The sequence below is a fragment of the Oenanthe melanoleuca genome, chromosome 3 (genome assembly GCF_029582105.1).
Source record: "Oenanthe melanoleuca isolate GR-GAL-2019-014 chromosome 3, OMel1.0, whole genome shotgun sequence".
NCBI lineage: Eukaryota > Metazoa > Chordata > Aves > Passeriformes > Muscicapidae > Oenanthe > Oenanthe melanoleuca.
In genome coordinates, this window is record NC_079336.1 from 33749016 (window position 1) to 33770911 (window position 21896).

The 21896-nt window shown below is 38.1% G+C and overlaps 1 protein-coding gene across 1 annotated transcript; it reads left to right on the forward strand.

Moving 5' to 3' along the window:
• Positions 1–5795: 5795 nt before the first annotated feature.
• CFAP206 (cilia and flagella associated protein 206) lies at positions 5796–21858 on the forward strand. The gene is made up of 12 exons (XM_056487819.1): positions 5796–6018; positions 7369–7452; positions 7751–7841; positions 8877–9065; positions 9332–9490; positions 9927–10135; positions 10840–10959; positions 13387–13585; positions 14299–14436; positions 16434–16627; positions 17599–17742; positions 20182–21858. Exons 1-12 carry the CDS (start codon positions 5911–5913, stop codon positions 20410–20412), a joined length of 1866 nt encoding a protein of 621 aa, XP_056343794.1. The 5' UTR covers positions 5796–5910; the 3' UTR covers positions 20413–21858.
• The last annotated feature ends 38 nt before the right edge of the window (positions 21859–21896 follow it).

Sequence of the window (21896 nt, forward strand, 5' to 3'; positions counted from 1 at the left end):
GAGGTGGTGAAGTCACCATCCCTGGATGTATTTTAAAAAAGATTGGATGTGGCACTCTGTGCCATGGTTTAGTTGAGGTGTTAGGGCATGGGTTGGACTGGATAATCTTGAAGGTCTCTTCCAACCTAGTGGTTCTGTGATTCTGTGTCTATGATAAGTCCTGGGTCTAGCTTTGAGTGGATTTTTTAGAGAAATGATTAATGCAAAATTCTCTTGATTACTTTTATAAATGCCTTTAACTGAAACAGTAATGTAACGTCAATATTGTTTGGGAGTCTTAAGTAGTGATTCATCTGAATACAGCTGAATAATACATCTTTTGCAGGAGTTTCCAGCTGAGGCACTAATGGTATGTCTGGAATCTCTCCACTCCCTCTGCACAGCGACTGCCAGAGCTCTCAAGGTTTGAAAGACAAATAATTGTGCTCTGCAGCCTTTTCTGTAACCTGGCAAATACAGAGCATCTTTTGTACCTGCTCAGGGATGCAGGCTAACAATAGTGCATTTATTAACTGGGATTCTATGCTTCTGGCTTTTTGTTGTTGTTTTTTTTATTGTTGTTTTGTTGGGGTTTTTTTCCCCAGAAATACTCAAATGAAAGGTAAACTTTTTGTGTCATGTTATCCGTGAATGATTTTTTTTTTCTATTTCTGAGTTAAAAGCCAAATTGGACTTCTTTGTCCAGCAAAATTTCGCTGCCTTGGTGATGGTTTCAGATAACTATTGTCTTCCCTGATCTGAGTCCAATGATTAAGTCTAAAGTCCCTTCCAGGTAGCCTCATATTGCAGTCAAAAGTCTGATACAGTGGCAATTAGGGGAAGACACAGGACTGGCATACTCAGACATCCCTTCTTTAATGCAGAAAAAATGTTGGAGCTGAGAGAAGAAAATAGAACAGTTTAACATTCCTGTATCATGTTCCAAAAGAGAATGTTAAATTATTTCTATAAATGTTGACTAGGATTCCTCTGAATGTGAACCATTAGTCTGCACTATGCCTCAATGATTCTGCAGTGGTTACATACCTACCACTTATATTGCTTTTCAGGAGAGTCATAGAAGCTTAAAATAGCACTGCATGCTCTTGTGTGACTATGTCATTAAAACAGAGCTGGTCAGCACTGTTGGCCAGCACCACAACTTCGTGTTTCAAGCAAGGCAGCCCAAGCACAGAGGTTTCCATTTGTTGATATACAGATTTGAGGAGGAAAAAAGAATAAAAATCTTTGCACCAAAACATTCCAAGCTTTGAAAGTCAGCTTTATTGTGAACTAATAGACAAGCTAAAAAAAGGTGGCATGACTTGTCTGTCCTCACAAAATGGATTTCTGACTGTGACACTTCTCCGTGACACTTTGGAAATAAAGCCAGATAGATGGAATGTATTTTCCCTCTTGAAAGAGACAGGCTTTTGATTCCTGTGTGAAGACAGGCTTTTCTTGCACTGCTCCTTTTAAACAACCAAGTGTAATCAAGTGGACTTTAGTTTCTGCATCAAGGTACAAGGTAGTTTCAGGACTCTGAAGACTAGAAAACAAAAACCTGCATCACACAGTTTATGTTTTAACTTCAGAGAGGAGGAAAGGGACTCAGATTCTGCTTGTATCCTGCACTGTCAGCTGTAAATCCCTGCATTTAGGTGTATCATCTTTGAAGAGATTTAACTGGTGCCTTGGAATATTTATGGCAGCAGAAGACCTTCAGGCCAAGGGGCTGGTGCTCATTCACTAGCAGGGCATCCAGTCAGAGGAGGCCTGAGAGCACAGAGAGGCTAACTGAGCTGGAAGGTGAATGGGAATGGGAATGACTGGAGGGTTAGTGTTTGCAGAATCCCTTGGTGAATGTGGCTGTGTTAATGGAACTCAGACAGGCACTTGCTCAGCCCAGCATCTCCACTGGGCAGAAAGCAGTGCTTTTTGCCATCCTGGCAGTTGTTACCTTCTGGGCTGCAAGCTCTCTGTTCACCTTATATGACTCAGGCCATGCCCTGAACTGGACTACTGAGTCATGTAGCTGCTTCTGTGTTGTTTCCTCTGCACATCAGTGGTGTAAGAACACTCAGCTGCAACTTTGTCCCCACACTGGCAAAATGAGGGTATGTGCTCAGACTTCAGCAGCCTGTTAAGTAAATCCCATCTACTGGATATAGCTGGATAAAGGGGTGACTTCCTAGATGTGATAGCCAGTCTAATGTGATAGCAAATTCATCAAATAGCTGATATGTTTTCCCATTAATAAAACGCTAAAGTGTCAGACTTTACAGAGGTTTAAAAACTACCATGTGTGTTGTTTAATGACTCTTCAAACTAATCTGGGAATTCCTCTATCACAAGCCAGGAATCTTTTCACTGACTGTCTGTCAATGGCTTAGATACGCCGCCAGAGGGAAGAGTTTATCTATCTTTGAGGCACCAGGTCTCCATTCCTGAAACTCTTTAAAACTTGATACTAATTCTAGAAGAGAAATCCAACTGCTTTGGTTATAAAACAGTGTTGTGCAACCTAAAGTCTTCAGTAGGTTACAAATAAGTTAAAGTAATTTTTGTGGTCTAGTACAGATGATGAACCTTCCCTGAAAGCGTGTTTTTATTTGAAAAATAAATAATTCCCTTCCCCTTCCCCTTCCCCTTCCCCTTCCCCTTCCCCTTCCCCTTCCCCTTCCCCTTCCCCTTCCCCTTCCCATTTTGGATTCTAGTGCTATCTGAAATACAGGTTAATACTACTGAAATGCTTAAAACAATAAAATAATGTAAATTCTCAATATGCTAAACTGAAATTATATTGGTCTTTCAGCCTGCAGCCTAAAAATGTACAGGCAGTTGGACATCTACTGGGATTTATGGATGTGAGCTAGCACTGGTAGCTTTTCAGAAAGCTTATTTTTTTTCCCTGGGAAATACTCAAGCAGACTAACATGACTGTGAATATTGGGGAAGTGGGATGTTGTGTGTGGTTTTTTAATTTAGGACCAAGCACCTGTTCACAGAGAGAATCTCTACATAGTCCTCACCTGCTGTGCTTTGGTTTGCATGGTACAGGAGGCTTTGAGCATGTGAATATTTTGTGTGAAACTAAGCTTGCAGGAGAGCTCTGGCAATGCCCCTAAATGCACTTCACACTCAAACAAAGGACCAGTCACTAGGACCAGACCAAAGCTAGTCTGAAGTAACAACTGCTGGAGTATGTATGTTGTGGCTGTCAGGTCCTCAGCATCAAATGTTCTGCAGAGATTGTGCTAATTGCAGATGTAGACACAGACACATATTGAAATAGTCTGTAAACTGTCTTTAAAATGTCCTTTAATTGCTAAGCCAAAATTGCAGAATTATGTGTGCTCTGCATACGTACTGAAAACCTGGACAAATCCTACCTTCAGATTCTTGCTCTCTCTGAAAGTATTTACGTACTAAGCCTGTGAATGGGTCAGCAAAAATCTCGCTGGCTGGGATGGGAACTGATTTTCTGCATCTGCAAAGTTGCAAACTCCACCTCCATCTCTACTGCAGGCAGTGTTTTGTTGAACTCTGTAAAACTGTCCACTTTTAGCTGATAATCTTTTCAGGAGGAAGTGTTACCAGCATTGCTTTGTGCACCAAGGTTTATGACTGACTTGAAATTTGCTTTTGTAGAGAGACAGCTGACATTGGCACCTTCTCTTTTTCCTTCTAATCCCCAAAACTATGTTCTTCTTCTCCTCTTGCTCCTCCCCACCTGCAACTGCAGAAGAGCTGGTTCTTGTGTGATTTACCAGGAAGCACAGAGGAAAATCTCTGTGACCCTAAGCTCACTAACAGCAACACACTTCTACTCTAGGAAAGGCCCCAAAAGCTTCTCATGCATCAATCTGTAGAAAAAGAGGTCGTGTAGATTTTTATTCTCTTCATGAAAGTCTTGCTGTAATTACTGAGCTTAAGGGTATTGAATTTTAAAAATATCAATGCAGACAACATATTAAGAAGCCCCATTAGCTGTGCTGCTAGAATGAAATCTAAGACTTCACAATGTCCATTGCAGGATTGTTTTGATGCCTGTTCCACAGATCTTCCCAAAGCACTTCCCATGGATGATGCTGGCACTCCTTGCACCGTACCTTTGTACACACCCTGACACAATGGATGTAACCCTACAGCTACTTGCCAGGTATAGTATAGTTTAGTATACTTGCCAGCATAGTATCATCTTAATTTTATTGATAAGAGTGACTTGTCTGAGGTCACAATGAAAAAAAAAAAATCATCTTGATCTCATCATGATTCTCAGTGGAGTTCCCTCTATCTGACAGTGTAAATCAAAGGGCAAAAAATTAAATCAGTGGAAGACTGGTGTAGCTTTTAATCTGTTATCCCTGCATTCCCTGTGCCTTTTGAGCTTATTTGATTGCCTTTCAGGGACATGGCTTTTAAATTTAATTAGCCTGCTATTACTCTTTCCTCTATCTGACACGGAAAAGCTGGAATTAATTGCCTATTGACTAACTGAACCCCTTACAACAAGGCATTGCATTCATCCAGTGGTGTGCCCACTGGTGTGTGCAAGAACTTGGGGCTCACTGGGCTGCTGTTTGCAGGCTGTGACCTGTAGTACTTGCAGGCACTACACCCAGAGGAGCTGCCACCTCCAGCAGCAATCATGAGACCTGAAAGCAAAGATGACTCTCTTGCTTGTGTTGCAAAGTTGCCTTGTCTGCGCTGCTCTGCCTGCAGCACTTGTTGTGTATACACGCACATTTTGTTTATAGTTATATCTGTGAATTTATCTATGTATTGCATGCATTAATAGGTGTGTAAATATATTTATCTGTACCAGGTCTGGCTGGGATGGAGTTAGATTGCTTATTAGCATTCCCTGTGGCGCTGTGCTTTGGATTTATGGTGTGTTGTTAACACACAGCTGTTTTGGCTGTATGCTTGCTTGGCATGAAGGTTTTCTTTTTCCTGCTATGTCCCCCTCCAGCAAACCAGTCATAGAATGGTTGGGTTGGAAGGGGCCCTTAAAGATCACCTGGTTCTGATCCCCACTGCCATGGGGGTATATATATTGCATATGTGAGTATATATGGGTCCAGAGGAGGGCCATAAAAACAGTTTGGGGTCTGGAACATCTCTCTAATAAGGAGAGACTGCAGGAGGTGAGTCTGTTTAACCTTGAAAAGACTGAGAAGGATCTCATTAATGCACATAAATATCTCAAAGATGGGAGCTAAGAGGATGATGCCAGACACTTTTCAGTGGTGCCCAGTGAGAGAGTGAGGAGCAGTGGCTGTAAACTAAAACACAAGAAGTTCTACCTCAACACGAGGAAGAACTTCTTTACACCGAGGGTGGCGGAACAGGCTGCCCAGGGAGGCCGTGCATCTCCCTCTGGAGACGTCCCAAACCCACCTGGACACTTTCCAGAGTAACCTGCTCTAGGTGACCCTGCCTTGGCAGGGCAGTTGGACTGGATCATTTCTAGAGGTTCCTTCCAACCCTAATGATTCTGTGATATGGAGGTACCTATACTTACGTACGGTATGTACGTGTCTTTATACATACATATGTATCTATATTTACACACACATACATACAGCCATAGCTGCAACGTCCACACACGGTTTGTACGTGCACCAGGACACTCACACCTACACTCCTGCACCTCTACAGCCACGTCTTTGGAATATACGGAGGCGTGTAAGTTTTGCACTCACCCTGCCCCATCTATCCTGTACAAACGCCGTCTCCCTGCGCGCTGTGTGTAAATTCACACGGGTTAAATCCGCGCCGCTGTCCCGGCAGGCCGGGCCGGGCCTGGCCGCGTCCCCATGGCAACGCGCGGCGAGCGGCGCCGGGCGGCTGTGGCGGCGGGACAGCGTGTCGGCAAGCGCAGGGACCCTCGCCGAGGTGAATGTAACCTGGCTAACCTCTGCCAGCATGTCCGGCGAGCGGACACAAAGCGTCATCAAGAGAATAATCCGCCAGGTCGGCCTGGAGTGCGCTGCGCAGGGACAAAGCCTCTCGGAAACCCTGGTGGCCTTCATGGTAAGCGCGGAGGGAAGCGCTCAGGGGCCGCCGGCAGCCGAGGCTTTCAGGATGAAACCAATGCCTTGGTTTCCAATTGCCTGCAGTGAGAAATTTTAAATGGGCATTCAGCTACATCTAGTATAGGGTCCTAAAAACATGGGAAAGTATTTTATTCCCCTGAAATCTTATATGCATATAATGCTCCAAGACAGCCGCAGGTCCTTAGTCCTGGAAACTCCCTGAACTCCAACTCAGAGCTCTTTTTCAGTTTTCTTCTGCAGGCAGATAAACCACTGGTGGTTGTTTTTTTTTTTTTTTTTGGTTTTTTTTTTTTTTTTTTTTTTTTTTTTTTCCAGAAGTGAAAAAGAGAAGTGTTACCAAGTTTGAATAATGTTTCTTCACACTCTCATAAATGAATGTGTTATGCACAGGTGAATGTTTAATGCAGCAGCTATATTTGTTCTTTGATGTTTACCGCCTCCCTCTGTTATGATAGATAATTTTGTTTGTTTCTCGCTCAGACAGGGCCAGGTGGTATAAACGGGCTGAATATTTGAAGGAGTGGGCTCTGATCCAACTTAAAGTGAAAATTTAATAGAATCAGTCTCAGTATTGTACTTGTTAGACAACTAAAAGTCTCCTAAAAACATTTTACATTTTGGCATCTCTTAGGAGACACAGCACTGCTGCAGAATATAGTCTGAATGCTCCTGCAAAGCTTTGTCTAAAGAAAGATGGGCTAGATTCCTTTTTTATTGATGATCAGCTCTTGATAAAGTTGTGTATAATTGTAAATGGTTCACAGCAGTACTGTTAATGTGGATTTTTTTCCCCTAAAGGTAACACTGCAGCTTTAGAAAATAGATTTGGCTCAAAAGCAGATTAAGCAGGAAAATTTTAATGATTAAAAGGTTTGTACAAGTGGCTGGCAAGACATCCAGCATGAACACCAATTGCAAACATGCACATATTTTCCTGCTTGCAGAACACTATGTGTTTTTTATTCAAATGGTAAATGTTTATACTGAAGCATACAACACAAACTAAGACGTTCACAAACAATCCAATGATGGATTTTCAAAAAATGTTACTTAGGAAAATATTTTCCAAGTAATTTTTAAAGGAGCTATATTTAAATACTTGTATCACCAAAAGATTTTTTTTTCTTCATTTGTGCCTGAGAACTGAAATTGAAACTGGTGAGATGTGAAATGAAGTAATTTTGTTTCATTATCAAAGACTGAAATGGATAAAATAGAATAGTAAAGAAATATTGAATGCATCTGAGATTTTTCAGAAAATAAAAAGTGAGTTTCAAAGATGATATTTTGAGATGTAAATTAGCATCTTTCTTTTGGCAATCTCTAGGTGAAAGCTGTTGTTTTAGATCCAAGAAATGACTTCAATATGGATCGAATCCTTACAGAAAATGATATGCAGGATCTTGTCCAGGTAATTCTGACATGATGTTGAGAGTCAGTACTTATCTAAGACTATAGCCTTATTTGCTACCTGTTCCTGTAACTAAAATGACATGAACACTTTCAAAATTTTAGTGGTACTTTATTCTCATGACTCTGTAGCTAAGACTGTACTATGTCTCCATAAATAAAGCCTTAGAAAAGCTTTATATGGAGAGAATGGTAGTGAGAGGGCTCTATAGCTGCTATGAAACCTGTAGTATATCACTATCAGTTCAGATGTTTCTCCAGAGATGAGAAAGAACTCACTTCTCTGACTCTCTTTTTAGCTCTGTGTTACCAGACTGCTTGACACAGCAAACCCATCCCTAAGCACAATTAAGATGCAAGTTTACTTTGATATGAACTATGCAAACCGAGGTAATTTCAAATACATTTTCATAGAAGTTGATGCTGCGTTTATAATTTAATAATAATAATTACTGTTAAATAAATCCTGGCAGTAAAGCAAAATAAAAGTCCCAGGAAAAATTTACTGTACAGGAGTCTGATGTTTCAGTATGGATATAGTTGGGAAAAGTGTACATTAGATTTGAGAGTACACTCTTCTCATGCTGTTTGAGTGATTTACTGAATATAATGTATTAGGTTGCTTGAGGACAATTACACTTCCAGGTTCAATGGTTAGCTGCCTTCAGCAAGAGAATCTTGCACCTGCACCTGTGTGTCTGAAGGCACTCAGAACTCAGTATTTTATCAATATCCCTAATTGGGAGATTTGAGTAATCTTGAACAATCAGTTACAGTTTTAACTGACTACATTTTTGTCTCTTCATATGGTCTGAGAATGAGAATGTGAAAATAAAATGAGACAGGGAAGATGCCTCTGCTGTAAATGTAATTTCATATCTCAAAGGGACAGTGGAGGCTGTCTGGGAAATAGAAGACACAGAAAAAGAATAGATGTAAAAAAAGCATTTCTCTGTGGGGAGATAATGAAAATGTTTTCCTGTTAGCACGGATTAAAACCAAATATTACCAACACTGAGAGCTACTCCTAAATCCTCTGAACTCTATAAGCTCAGTAACTCCAGCAAGGTTTTGAGATCTGGAGTAGTATTCAGACTTGAGCATGTAACCTCAGGTGTGTTTGAAATATGTGTAAGTTAGGTCCTCCTACAGTCAGAGAAGTCCAGAGAGCCAGAGACTTGCTGTTTAATTTGGCCTGAACAGTTCTCAGGACTCTACTGACTGATGTTAATCATGCTAATTATATTAATGTTTAACTCTGCTGTTTTTAATTCTAATGGTGTGGTATTACGAACATCTCTTCCATGTACCTGTGCTTCAGAAACCCTGAGTTGGTTCTCTGACTGTGGAAATGAATTGCACCCTCTATATAAGCCAAATTTCAAAGAATTTAAATAGCACTTTCTAAGTGTCCTTCTTTCCTAGATGAATTACTAAGTGAGCAGGAGCGTGTTCTGGAAGGAAAACTGGCTCCTTTGGTTAGAGATATCACAGAGAGTGGTCCACATGCACTAGAGGACATGGAGGATGTGTATCAAAAGATCATTACCTATGCACTGCTGAGATCTGGCCTGGGATCCCCAGCAGATATTGAGGCTGTCAGGGAGGTAACAGGTCAGTAAACTCCCAGCTGTGAAACTGGGCTTTTCTTCTTGAAAAATAAAATTTCACCTTCTCTTTGCTGATATTTAGACAGAAATGTGGTAAACTGTGAGAAATGCTTACTATCCAAGCTGTCACTGCTCAGCCTTGAAGTGTAAATTTCCTATAGATTTCCTACTTTTTGCATTTGTTTAGGAGAGGCTATTTTTGCTTATTTAATGCTTTTCTTTTCTGTTCCCTTATATTGAGGGTTTTCTCCCACTTTGTAATGCTTATAGCTGCCTTGCAGAGTATATTGTCCCAGACAGAGATGATTACTTTCATCTCACTCAGTAAGAAGGACAAAGAACAGCAGCTGAAAGATCTTGCCATGCTAGTCTCAGGAATTCGTTTGTACAACAAGCAGTGCCAGAAAGGAGGAAGCAGCATTGATGACTGTAAGTAAACAACTGCATTTGACCTGGGTATCCAAATCCATTTTTCCTGGATTTCTTCACTTGAGATGCTCCAATAATTTCCCACCTCAGGGAGGCCTGTTATTGTTATTTTAAAAATTAGGAAACTGAGAAGTAAAATTTGTTCAGATTCTCTCAGGAAACCCACGTCAGTTGTAGCAACAGAGTTGCATCAACAATAAAGCAAGTTTTCTCACATTCCTTGACTTGACTTTTATATTTCCACACCTGTAATTCTAAATATTTGAAACAATCTTACTGGTTCACAAGTATTTGGAAATGCATGAATATAAGGACAAAATGTAGAAATCAAAATTTCATTGGAAGACCATTATGTTCAAATATTGCATTTTAACTATTTGATAATGATTTCATTAATTCTTTTTATACATATTTTGTATTTATCCTGTGTGCGTAGTGCCAGACATCCTGAACAAAGCCATTCTGTCGGCTACACAGACTCTTGATGAACGTCTGAATTCCTGCCAGCTGCTAGCCTACCGCTACACAGCCCTGCTGGAATCCATGCAGGAAGACCCCCACAGACACTCCCAGCTTCATTCTTTGAAGTTAAAAGAAGCACTATTCAATGTGAGACAGTATGAAGCCTTCCTTTGCATCCTTCAGGTGAGATATTATCGTGTTCTATCCTGTGGACTTCTATTGCAGATGGAATGTCTTCAAGTTACCTACTTGTAAGGACAGAAATATAAGAAAAATTATTCAGAAATAAAAGAAACAAAATAAAATATATCTCTAGATAAAGAACCATAGATTGTTTAGGTTTGAAAATATCTTTAAAATCATAAAATCCAACCATTAGCCTGGCACTGCCAAGTTCACCATTAAACAGTTGTTTGCATTCTGATTCTCTGCCCCAGAAGGCATGAGAGAAAAAATCTCCTTAATCAATCTATAAATCATCTGCAGACAACCTCAAAATATATGGAGTCATCAAAAGTATTAGAAGAACACAATTTATATTCTTGTTTTGTTAATGAAGAGCTTTTAATTTGTCTTTTGAGAAACTGCATACTTTTCTGTATAAGGCATTGTAAAAACCTGTGGGTTTTTGCTTTTTTTTATTTTTTTTTTTGTTAATTGGGAAAATGTAGCAGATTTTCTATAAAAATTGATAGGTTATATGTGAGTGAAGTGCCTGAACACCTGAACATTTAAGGAAAAATGTATTTTTCAGAAAGCTAGAGTACATTTTGTTCCCTAAAACAATTGTTCTGAAGATAGTTGAAAGAAGAGGCCCAGGTAAATATTTATTACTAAATATTTGATTTTTGGAGTATGATATGTATAACCTGGAGTTCTCTTTCCAGTCTAATACAATTACAAGTGCTCAAGAAGTTGAATCATTGAATGTTCAGTTTGAAGCAGCAATGATGGTATTGAAAAACACAGTGGAGGATAAGATTTCCATAGAGTCCGAAGAAGTTTTTGTAAGTATTAAGAATGGAAAACCCATTACTTCTTCAGTAAAAAAAAAATATTAATGTAAGATACTTTTCTGGTGTGTTTTTGAATAGTTTATGTTTAGAAAGAGGCTATATATTTTCTCTTTATTACAACATCTGTGATTTTTGAAGGGGCAACTAACAAACTTGCTCTTAAGTTAAGAAAAAGACAAGATACAAAAAAGGAGCAAAGGAATCAAATGGTATTTTAATGTAAGTGTCTTGAATTATTTGTCAGTATTGTGTGTGTGTAAATATTTTTTCCTGTTCCTTGCAGAAACTGTAAGAACATAATGACTGCAGAAAACAGCACGTCAAGAGTGTGATTTTTTTAAAGTTTCCTCAGATAGCAATCCCTGTAATTACAGTATAGGTCATTGATTTTTTTTTTTTTTTTTTTTTTTTTTTTTAAGAGACTGGGTTTCTGTGATGGGGGTGTTAGCCACTTTTCCCCTCCTGGTCCTTCTGAACCTGATGGCAAGTTTCAGTCACATTTGTCAGAGTCCAAAGATATCAAAGTATCTTGTAATTTTCTGCAAGTTTTGTGGGGAAAAAAAAAGAGCAACTAGACACACACAGTTAGAGCCTTACCAAGATCAGGTCTGAAACAGTTTGTGTGCTGTCTGGCTAGTGAGCAGCCACTGAAGGACTGATCTGCTGCACTGTTGCACCCTTGGTTGGGAGCTACAGGACATGGCAAGGAGGAGGTATTAGGGGGGAAGGGAACAGGTGCTGTGAACTACAGGCATTATGAGGGAGGCTGCTTGATGAGCCTGTGAAAGGCTGGGATTATTATGCTAGCGTGTTATAAAGGAAACGGGGCTGGAAACCAGCTTCATTCAATTTGCTTTTCCTGTAAGAGCTCATTATTTTGTGTGATTTGATTATCATTCTAATTCCTTGTGGTGGTCCTTCACCAGCATGCAGTTTTCGTACATATTTTAGGTTATTTTTTCTACATTCTAAGCTAAGAAAGCAAAATAAAGCCTACCGTGGAGGAAGAGAAAGATCATGACCCCCACCTACTCAGAGTATTTTTTACACTTCCCATAAGTGCATCCAAGCAGGAAACTCATGGGAACAGCGCTTTAACTGAGTATCCAAACTTCACTTTATGTATGCCTTTGATTTTATAAACCAGATGTTCTCATTTGGAGAACATTCCCCCCCTTGTCCAGCTACTCAAAGTAGTTTTTCCTCTTCTATATCTTTGTGGGGTTTAAGTGACTGATACACTTTACCCTTTTCCCTAAAAGCTGTCTATTTTTGTTTGCTGCCTTCCTAGAATTTTTCTTCTCTTCTAGTTGGTTAGTTGTTATGTCTTCTCTGCTCAAGACATATTATATAATGCCTTTTGATTTCAGATAGAGATTTCAGGTAGAGATTTTTCTGTTAACACACCATTTAAATAACTTCCCTTGTCTTTTCCTTGTTGCTGGATCCTCTACAAAGGTAGAAGCAGGGCATTCTGTTTTTTAAAAAGCATAGGATAAGGCCTTTTTATAGTAGTAGTTATTTGTAGTAAACATTTATTTTAGGAAAATAGTACATTTCATTAATACTCTTTGTTTATTCTATTAAGAATGTTTTTGGTCTTCCTTTGCTTTCTTCCATTCTTGTAACCATAACATTTCCACATTAGCAATGCTGATGAATTCCAGAGCTGGCTCTGTTGGCTGCTCTTATAATAATGTTGTTAACATGCATAAAATGTGTGGTGGTTAAGTGTACATTTCAGATTGGTTGAATCTCTTCCTGTAAGTACTTTCTGCATGTTTAGATGTAACTGGGCATATTTTATGTCACTGTCATTGAAAACACCATTTAAACTTAAAGCTTACAGTCTGCTTCTTTATGTACCTACACCTGTATGCCAACAGCATGTCAGTGCTGGCAAGGACAGCCTCCAGTTTTGCCCTGAACCCTGGACCACTGAAGAGGCCTGTGCTCCTTTCATTTGACACACATGATGGCCTGGGGGCTGTGGTACCAAGTCACTCTGAAAGCAGGGCAGACAAAATAACAAAACCTTATAGTTTGTATATAGTTTGTATATATGGTTTTATCTGCTTTGGTAATTGATCGAGTGTGGTCCTTCTGGTCCTTACTCCTGTATACCATATTTTCAGTTATAAAACTACTGTCAGTGAAGTGCTAAATTCAAAGCATGGTCACAGAGTACATTTATTTGAGAAAGGCTCTGGAGTGAAATATAGAAAAGTACTACTCTTGCCTGTGGGTTGACATGCTGGGTGTATACCAGCATGTATACTTGCTTTAGAGTTCCACAGGAATTTCTGGTTGCTGAAGACCTTGGAGATCAGCCCTGCTTTGTTCATAGCTGAGATTGTTGGGTCACATGAGTAAACATAAAACAAATCTGCATTTCAGATGATTTTCTTTATGTTCTAGCCTCTGTTTAGGGAACTTTCTAAGCTTTGGACCAGCTTTCAGGATGAAATGCTACTGCTACGCTTCCTCACAAATATGGCTAATGATCTGCAACAATTCGTGGAAGTCCAGTCACAGCTTTTTCCAGAGGAAATGCTAACATCTCTTCTGGAAGGAGTGACTGTGAAAAGTGATGAGGAAAGGATAAAAGAAACCATGGGTATGGAAAGTTGAAACTTTCTGATTTTACTTAATTTTCCAAGATTTTGTAGTTTGAATTTTCTTTACAATAGGTGCTTTACAGAAGGTACTATATATTGATTCTTTAATATTCAGAATTTGCAAAGTAAATATAAATAAGCTTTGTAGGGTGTAGATTTACATTTTCATGTAGTGTTGCTTGGGGTTTTTTTTTACATGTAAAATTAAAATAGAGCTTCTAGATACAAGTATACCTTACAAAAATGGCAGAATGATCAGAGAATAGTTATAATTTTTGTAAACATTTTTGAAGCATATATATGTCTTTTTATACCTTTCAGAACTTTGGAAATTGAGGGGTAGGGTATAAACAAATGAGACTTTGGTTACCAGAAGAGTTTGTTTGTAAGATGGTATCCCTAGGAACAAAGTTTTGTGCCAGGGAATTTGTAATGCATGGATGAGTGAAAACAAAATCAAATAATAAAATATTATCTTCCTTTTGTTGTCCCATGTTTTCAAAGAAAACTAATGCTACTAAAGAAGGTTCTTGCAGGACTGATTTTCAGTAGATTCTCTTTTGAGCCAGGACTGAAGTTTGGCTTTTGGGATGTGGGCCCTGCAGGTTATTCTGTGAAAACCAGAGTAATCTGGTCATCCTGTAATATTATTTGCTTTTAAACTCCTGATATTTTAATATTGAAGTCTTTCCTTTGTTCAATCTTTTCTTAGGAACCAAAGTGGATGTTTCTGATTTCAAGAACCAAGAATGGCTTTTTCCAGAGACTACTGATAATTTTGATCAATTGCTAATCCAGTACCATGGTTTCTGTGCACATTCAATTGGTGTGAAAGGTATCACCCTACGAGGTATGCTTTGTAGTTAGACATTTTCCAGACTATATATTTACATAAGGATTAGGAAAAATGTAAAGGCATTCTGAACGCATCCTCTTCTTCTATTCCAGTCAAAGCTGGAATACTGTTTTTCCATTTACAATTTCACCCCAGATAACTTATTTTCCTTATTAAAATATCTTCTTTTAAATACACAAATAAACTGCCTTTAGTAGAAGGCAGGAGGGCTTGAAGAGCAAGCAGAGGCAGAAAGGAGATGGGATGTCTAAATGTTTCTTCCTGCTGTATGTGCATTAGTATAACCTACACTGCATGTTTGGTTACTGTTGTTCATGTGCTATAATGCAGGCATAGGGAAATGGCCTTTCCTTCTACTTTGTGTATCCATATGTTGCAAACATAGCCATTCATGCCTACCTCATATGTATTTTTAAATCATCATGACAAAGTACTAAAAATCTTTCCTGAAAAGAACACAAAAGTGCACTTGATTAAGTCAACTAATCGTAGGAATTTTTGGTCGCTCTAGGCTCATATGTCTGGAAAGTTAGCCTTATTTCAGCTATCCTAGTTCATGTTTTCTGTCTCCCTATCCTTTCTAGAACCTGTCCATATAGAATTTTTTTTAACCTATGGGAGTTCAGGAGGAAAATATGGCCATTTACTTGTCAGTATTAAAGAATATATATTTTAATGGCAATGTAATTCACTTACACTTACTTAGTATTGCACATGAGAACAGTTGTCCTGAGCTGGACTGAAGGTCTCTCTAGCCCTATATCTGATTACTGCACATGGACAGTCATGAACACTTTAGAATCATGAGAATTCAAGTCAGAGTGATCTTTTCTTAATTATATCCTTCCTTGTTCTAGCAGTTAGTGGTTATGGGATTTCCTCTGATTAATGTTGAGTCTGTAACCCTCTGTTGAATAACCCTTCAAAGAGGTTTTTCATTTATCTAATTGATTTTGGAATCCATCTAGAGTTTTTCAGGGGATATTCTTATTCTCAAGAGCCTCACAATTATAATTATATCTGCTATGAAAAGGTACCTCTTTTTGAGATGGTTTTAAGCTCTGGGTTGATAATTTCAACAAAGATTTGATAGTCCTTCTGTTAGGAAAATCACTAAATAGTAATTTTATATTGCACACAATTAATGGTTTTATAACCCCCTATCATATTATTTTATTTTTCTTTTTAATGCTGAGGAGGCTTCTTTCTTTAACCTCTCCTTCTATGAAAGGTATCACAAGCCTTTGATCACTCCTACCTCCCTTTTACTTGTTCTGTTGTGTTGGAACAAAATGTATTATTACAAATGTAGCCTACAGGTTGTTATAATGTTAGTTTTTTTTCTCTTCCTCTGCTTGCATACTAATAATTCCTTTTTTGACCGAGTATTTTTAAGGCACTTTCTATGATGATTCTGGTCTTTCCTGGGCAATAAATCTGAGGCTCAACCTGCCACTGTTCTTGAAATTAGTTTGTGTTTTCCTATAGAAGTTATTTGGCCTTTATTGACACTTCATTTTCTCTGTTTATTTATTTAAATAATTAATTAGTTAATTTATTGTTCAGCTTCCCAGTTGCTTTATCTGCTTCTTCAGTTAATCTCAGCATTTTACCCTTAGGTATAAATCCACTACTGATGTGCAATCAGATATTAGCTGGAGATTTTAGGGGAAACATTTGAGGGTAGAGACTGGTTTCTTATGCTTTTGCTAAATGTGTTTTATCTGTTGTTTTTCTGAGACATGCACCTAAGGCATGCTGGATGTGAACTGATCAAAAGCAGTTTTACTGACCTAACAAAATAGACTTTTCTATATTTACAAAAAGCTTGCTTTCAAGGGTTTATATTGAGTTCAGAAAAAGAAGGATGTGAAACTAACTTGAGGGAAACGCAGAATCTTGATTACAAATGTCTTTTGAATTGGATATCATACTCTTCGTTATTTTAATTTGTGGAGCTTATTTTGGTTGGCTTTTCTTCTTATTTTTAGGAAATCCTGCTATTGGAATTTTGAAGCACAATGAGAAATATTATGTTTTCAGTTCAAAAGAAGCTGCATACCTCTTTGCTCAAGATCCAGATAAGTTCATTCAATTGAATGTAGAAAAAGCAAAAAAATATGCAGAGCTAATTCAACTGCTTGAGCTCCGTCATCAGTTTGAATACCTTGTTCCACATGCACAGGTACACACTGTCCATGCCTCTTGCTGAACAGCTGCTACTGGTTGGTTTGTCTTTTCTGAAAGAGAGCAGATGATACCTATCTTTAGGAATGAAGTAAAATCCTCTGCCTGTCTTTTCCAGGTCGTCAGAGTGTTGAAGGAACTACTTAATGTCATTCTCACCTTATCTATTCATAGGAGAATATGTAGATCCAAAGCATTCTGGCAGTGAATAGCTGTTAGTCCATAGCCTAGGCAGGTCTTGTGTCTGATGTTTCTTTTCATGATTTTTTGCAAAAGTAGCCTAAAGGACCAGTAAATAAATGCAACAGAAGAAATGTCAGATACCATGTTAACTGGAGCTTTAGCTCAGCAGTCCATCCATGTGTGATGGATGGGGGTGTAATCGTATCTGGGGACAGGAGTTACGGAACATATTACAAAATAAAAGGAGAGTCATAGGAGAGTCATCAATAAAGAATGTCATGGTATTACTATGTGAAATTCAAAGACTTGATTTGGATTTATAGACAACATTCTCTGTGATCCACTCATGAATTTTAGATCCTTAGGAGTGAAAAGAATGTAGTCTTGAACTGGCCCTTGGTTTGAAACAGTTTATATCCCAACTGTAGCAGAGATGTGTGCACTTCTCTCAGTTATGATTTGTGATTTTTAGTCCATTCATGAAGACAAACTGAGGTACCTGTATCATAAAATACTGGTGGTGGTCGGACCCCTTTTTTTCCAAAATCCTGATTAAACCCTCACTAGGTAGGCAGGAGCCTGCAACTCAGGCCCCTGTGGCCTCTGCCTCAAGGGTTTTCTGTCAGAAATTAAATCCACCACATACTTAATGTTTTCCTTTTAGTGGGGGCATCATTATCCACCTGTGATTTGCAGGTGTCTATAAAGTTACATACCCATATGTTATTTCTCAGTATTCTTCTCAATCAATGCCTTGCTTGGCTTTGGTTTATTCTTTTCATCCAGGCCAGAAATGCAAACAGAGATTCACTGAAACCACCCCCAAAACGTGACAGTGGTACTCAAACTGATACTCATATCTTGCCTCCAACTATTGTGACATCCTATGAATGGAATGAATGGGAACTGAGAAGAAAAGCCATAAAATTGGTTTGTACTGTTATTACCAGATTTTCATTGTTGGATAACAAATTTGAGAATAAATTATTCTTAACTTTTGTTCCTTGAAATATAAGCTTTTATTCAAAGACATACACTTAATTACAACTGGTTCAGTTTTTTTCTGAGATATTTTCTCTCCTTGTTTCTAGACTTTTTCTCTCACTTCTTCCATATTTTTCCCTGTTTTTTGAGCAGTGCTTCCACTGCTAAATCTATTAATTTCAAATTTTTCAATTCCCTTCTTTATGTAATATGAGCTTGTTTTGAATTGAATTCCATTGAATATTAAGGTTGTTCTATATTCCAATGAATTTAAGAGGTTGAAGATACTACTATATAATTTCTTTGTGAAAAGAAGTGAGAGCAACTCTTTGTCATACTATCAGGATTTTCTAATGGATTGGAAATGACAGTCTGTCCATAGAAGGTTGACCACATATGTACATAAAAACTTCTGAATTAACAGTAAATATTTCAGAAGCTTCTTTCTAGGGTTTGCCAGCACATGTAGCTGTCAAGATACAGCACCTGATTTTCATAATTCAATCAAAATGAACAAATTGTCAGTACAGGGAATAATATTGCAGTTAATAATATCAACTGAACATATAATACTGAAAGGGTTTTTTTCTTCTTCTGTGAACAGATGCACTGTGGAGGCCTGTAGTCTGCTGGGCAGCCTATTTCCTTGCTGTTTTTATTTTTGCCATGAAATTTCTAACATTATAAAAGGAAACCCAAATTTTGGACTGAGGAGTCTTGCAAGTGTTGATAGCTCATAAAGGATTCTAAGAAATAGTTGTTACTGAGGTATATAAAGAAGCCAATTAGGTTTAAAAGAAGCCTAGCTAAAAGCCTCTTTTGCTTCTGTAAAGGAAAAAAGTACATAAATAAACATAAGATGCAGTCAGATGCTCTTCAGCATAAGCAGAGGTGGATATTTTCCAATATCTGGTCATGAAGACCATTCACAAACAAATTTGTAGTTTGAAATACTTAGAGAAAGTACTTTAAAGTACTAAGAGTGTTTTAGCCTCAGCTGTCCAAATGTGAGACTAGTGATGTGGAGCTGAAAGAAAAACTCCCAGATGCATGCAAAAGTGCTTTGACTATGCTAATTTGTAATATGGAGGTGATAAAACATTTAATATCAAAGTGATAAAAATAGCAAAAGTAGTTTACCAGTGAATCAATGAATTTGATACTTCAGGGAAGCATCAGACATATTTGTGGTGTTTGTTAGAGGATAAGCTCACATGCCTTTTGTGGGGGTCTTTTGTGTTGTTCATACTTAGCCAAAAATTTTGTGGTATGAAATATTAAGTTAGTACTTTGTTAGAAAACCTATATAGTGTTAGAAATAAAGTGTTAGCTCACAATTATTTCTCTGTGCAAACACAGTTCCTTTTAATAGCATACATGCAGTCATTAAAAAAAAAAAACTTAGTTTATTGTCTTTCTTCCCATGCTATCTCCTCTGTAAGTTCCTTATTGTTCTTTTCTGGATTCTTCTTGATGACTCTGCGTATAAGATTCAGTTGTAGATTAAGGTACCAAAATGTGAGTACATTTAGGTGCTTCACCTTCCATTCCAGGAGATAGACCTCAGTGGTGGAGTCTGGAGAATATTTTAACTTGCCCTGATACAATATTTAGGACATTTAGCCAGCTCTATTACTCTCCAGCTTCCACTGACTCCAGTCTTCACTGACAGGACTGGACTCCAAGGACTTTCTCACTTACATGGAGGGGTCTGAATTCCAGCACATGAGACTGTATTTTGTATATTTTGAGGAGAGCATTGTATCAATTTATAGTGTTTTACATTGTTGCTGATATAGAAGGCTCAGTGAAACAAGGAACATTTTTTTTGTTTCAAATGCTGGCTTTGGAAAGTTAACACTTTGTGAGAAGTGGTTTTGTTGTCATATCTACAGCAATTTCTGTGAATAACCAGCTCTAATCATAAATTACCCTTTTACCCCTTGTCAAGGGGTTAGTGAGCAACATGGTGTAAAAAAGCATTTTTTCACTTTTATCTGATACTCTGTGACACCAACCCCTAAACTTCATCACATTTGGCAGAAACCAGACAAAGACTGGAAGCACTTTTCATGAAAAAAATTTATTCTAACAGAACAAAGGTGAAGCACTTAATAAAATTTGAAGGACAATGACCAATGGTATGAAATTATTAAGAGACTCATTTAAAATTGTGTGAGCTACATACAGGTGCTGTTCACACATCCTGTAAGTTCAGGACTTACCAAATCAGTCACAACCATGTATTGACAGGAGGGTAAGGTGGACCATGTTCCAGGTTTGTGAAGCCCAGGGATGTAAAATAGACAAACACTCCTGAGCATATACTGGTGCTAAAATGTCCAAACAAAGTTTTGCTTAATCTGATTTTTTTTGTGTCTTTAGGCCAACTTGCGCCGCAAGTTAACTCATTCCATGCAGACTGATCTCAGCCACATGAGAAGAGAGAACTCCACCCAAGTGTACTTGCCAAAAGATGCTGGCACCCAGACTAAGCGTGACAACTCAAGCAATGTACCCAAACCCCAGATTTTCTTGAAAGGTCTCCGAGGAGGACCATCTCCCACTACTCATATGGTTGCAGTAGATTTAACAAGACCACTGGATGAAACCTAAGTGAAAATGAGAAACCTGAAGGCACATCTTGAATGTGTATATAAAAAAAAATCCCATAAAATATCTGATTTTAGACACTGAAGATATTGCTGTGTCTGTTGATTCCAGAAACAGTTGGTCCATTTCATTTATCTTATCTGTTGGGGCTGCTGACTGGCATTAAGTGACAGAAGTGATATGCCTGAAGTACAGATTTTAAATAGCAATTTAGAATCAACATGTTCCCAAGGACTTTTCACTTCTAACATTTAAATGTGTAGCATTCTGGGATTTTACTGAAGTTTTAATGCAACAATTTCCTGTTGAAATACTGTCTTTAAATGAAAAAACTAACCCCAGGAGAGTCACTCGAATGTCACAGCTCCAGCCTTAGAGCAGAATTGTCAAGAAGACAAAACCAACAAAATGAAACCAGTCTGGGTCCTTGGGCCTGTCCATTTGTGCTGGCCTTAACCCAACCCAATGGGTGTAGACCAAGGCTGGGAGGTAGAGAAGAGGGCATCTATCTTTTAGACCCTTTTAGGTCTCTAGCAATTTCTTGGCTAATCAGTGTACTGGTGAGCACACTGCAAGCCATAGGAACTTGACTTCAGGACACTTTTTTTGAAAGCTCTGTTTTGCTTGTGTTTGCTAAAAATAAAGCACAACAAAGAAAAAGTTTTTGCTTTATGTCATTGTGGCAAAGAAACATGTGCCAGGTCTGATCAATGCACCTGCAGATAGTATTTCTGTTTGTGAAAACCCGAATTATTTGAGCTTCAAGATAAAACATTTTCCCAAATGGAAAAGGGGGTACTTTATTGTCATGAAAAGAATATCTGTTTTAAATACTTCCTCAAGCTGCTGTCTAGGTGCACAGCTGTGATTGCATATGGCATTCTAAGGTTTCTAAGTCTCTTTTTTTAGTGACAGTGAAGCTAAAAGATTGAAGCTGTTGAGTGATTTTTCTGTGCATTGTGCAGGATAGCATTCTTTTGTTGTTTTCCAACAACACTTTTACAAGAACTTCACTTTTAGAAGTTACACAACAGGGACGAATTCTCAGAGCATTATTAAAAAAACAAAGGAGCCTTTGGGGAGCACTAAGAAAGAACTTTGCTAACTGGTTTTTGACTACGTGATTTTCTCTGTTGGGAAAATAAACTAATCAGCAGCAGCTAGATGTGCTGCTCCTCCATGTTTTTAAATTATGAGCAGGCACCAATGATTAGATTTATTAATTATAATATCAATGCAATTACTAGCTGCAGGTTTTTCTTTTTTTTCCCCAGAGAAAAATACCCTGCTGCTTCTTTAGTAAACTTTATTTTTTTGCTGTGATCTATCTATATTATCATCATTTGCTTTGAGGTTTTATGTTACAGTTCTTACCAACAAACTGGTATTTCAAGAATCCAGAAATACATTTTATTCAAAAGTAAGCTGATGATTTAAATTTCATTTTATCCTACTTTGTTCTTTTCCACTGGAGAAGGTACTGCAGT

Bases quoted from the DNA above. Each gene is read 5' to 3' on its own strand.
- CFAP206 (XM_056487819.1), top strand. From the start codon at position 5,911: ATGTCCGGCGAGCGGACACAAAGCGTCATCAAGAGAATAATCCGCCAG. The intron at 10,960-13,386 runs GTAAGTATTAAG...TTTATGTTCTAG, and splicing joins TAGAGTCCGAAGAAGTTTTT to CCTCTGTTTAGGGAACTTTC. The intron at 16,628-17,598 runs GTACACACTGTC...CTTTTCATCCAG, and splicing joins ACCTTGTTCCACATGCACAG to GCCAGAAATGCAAACAGAGA.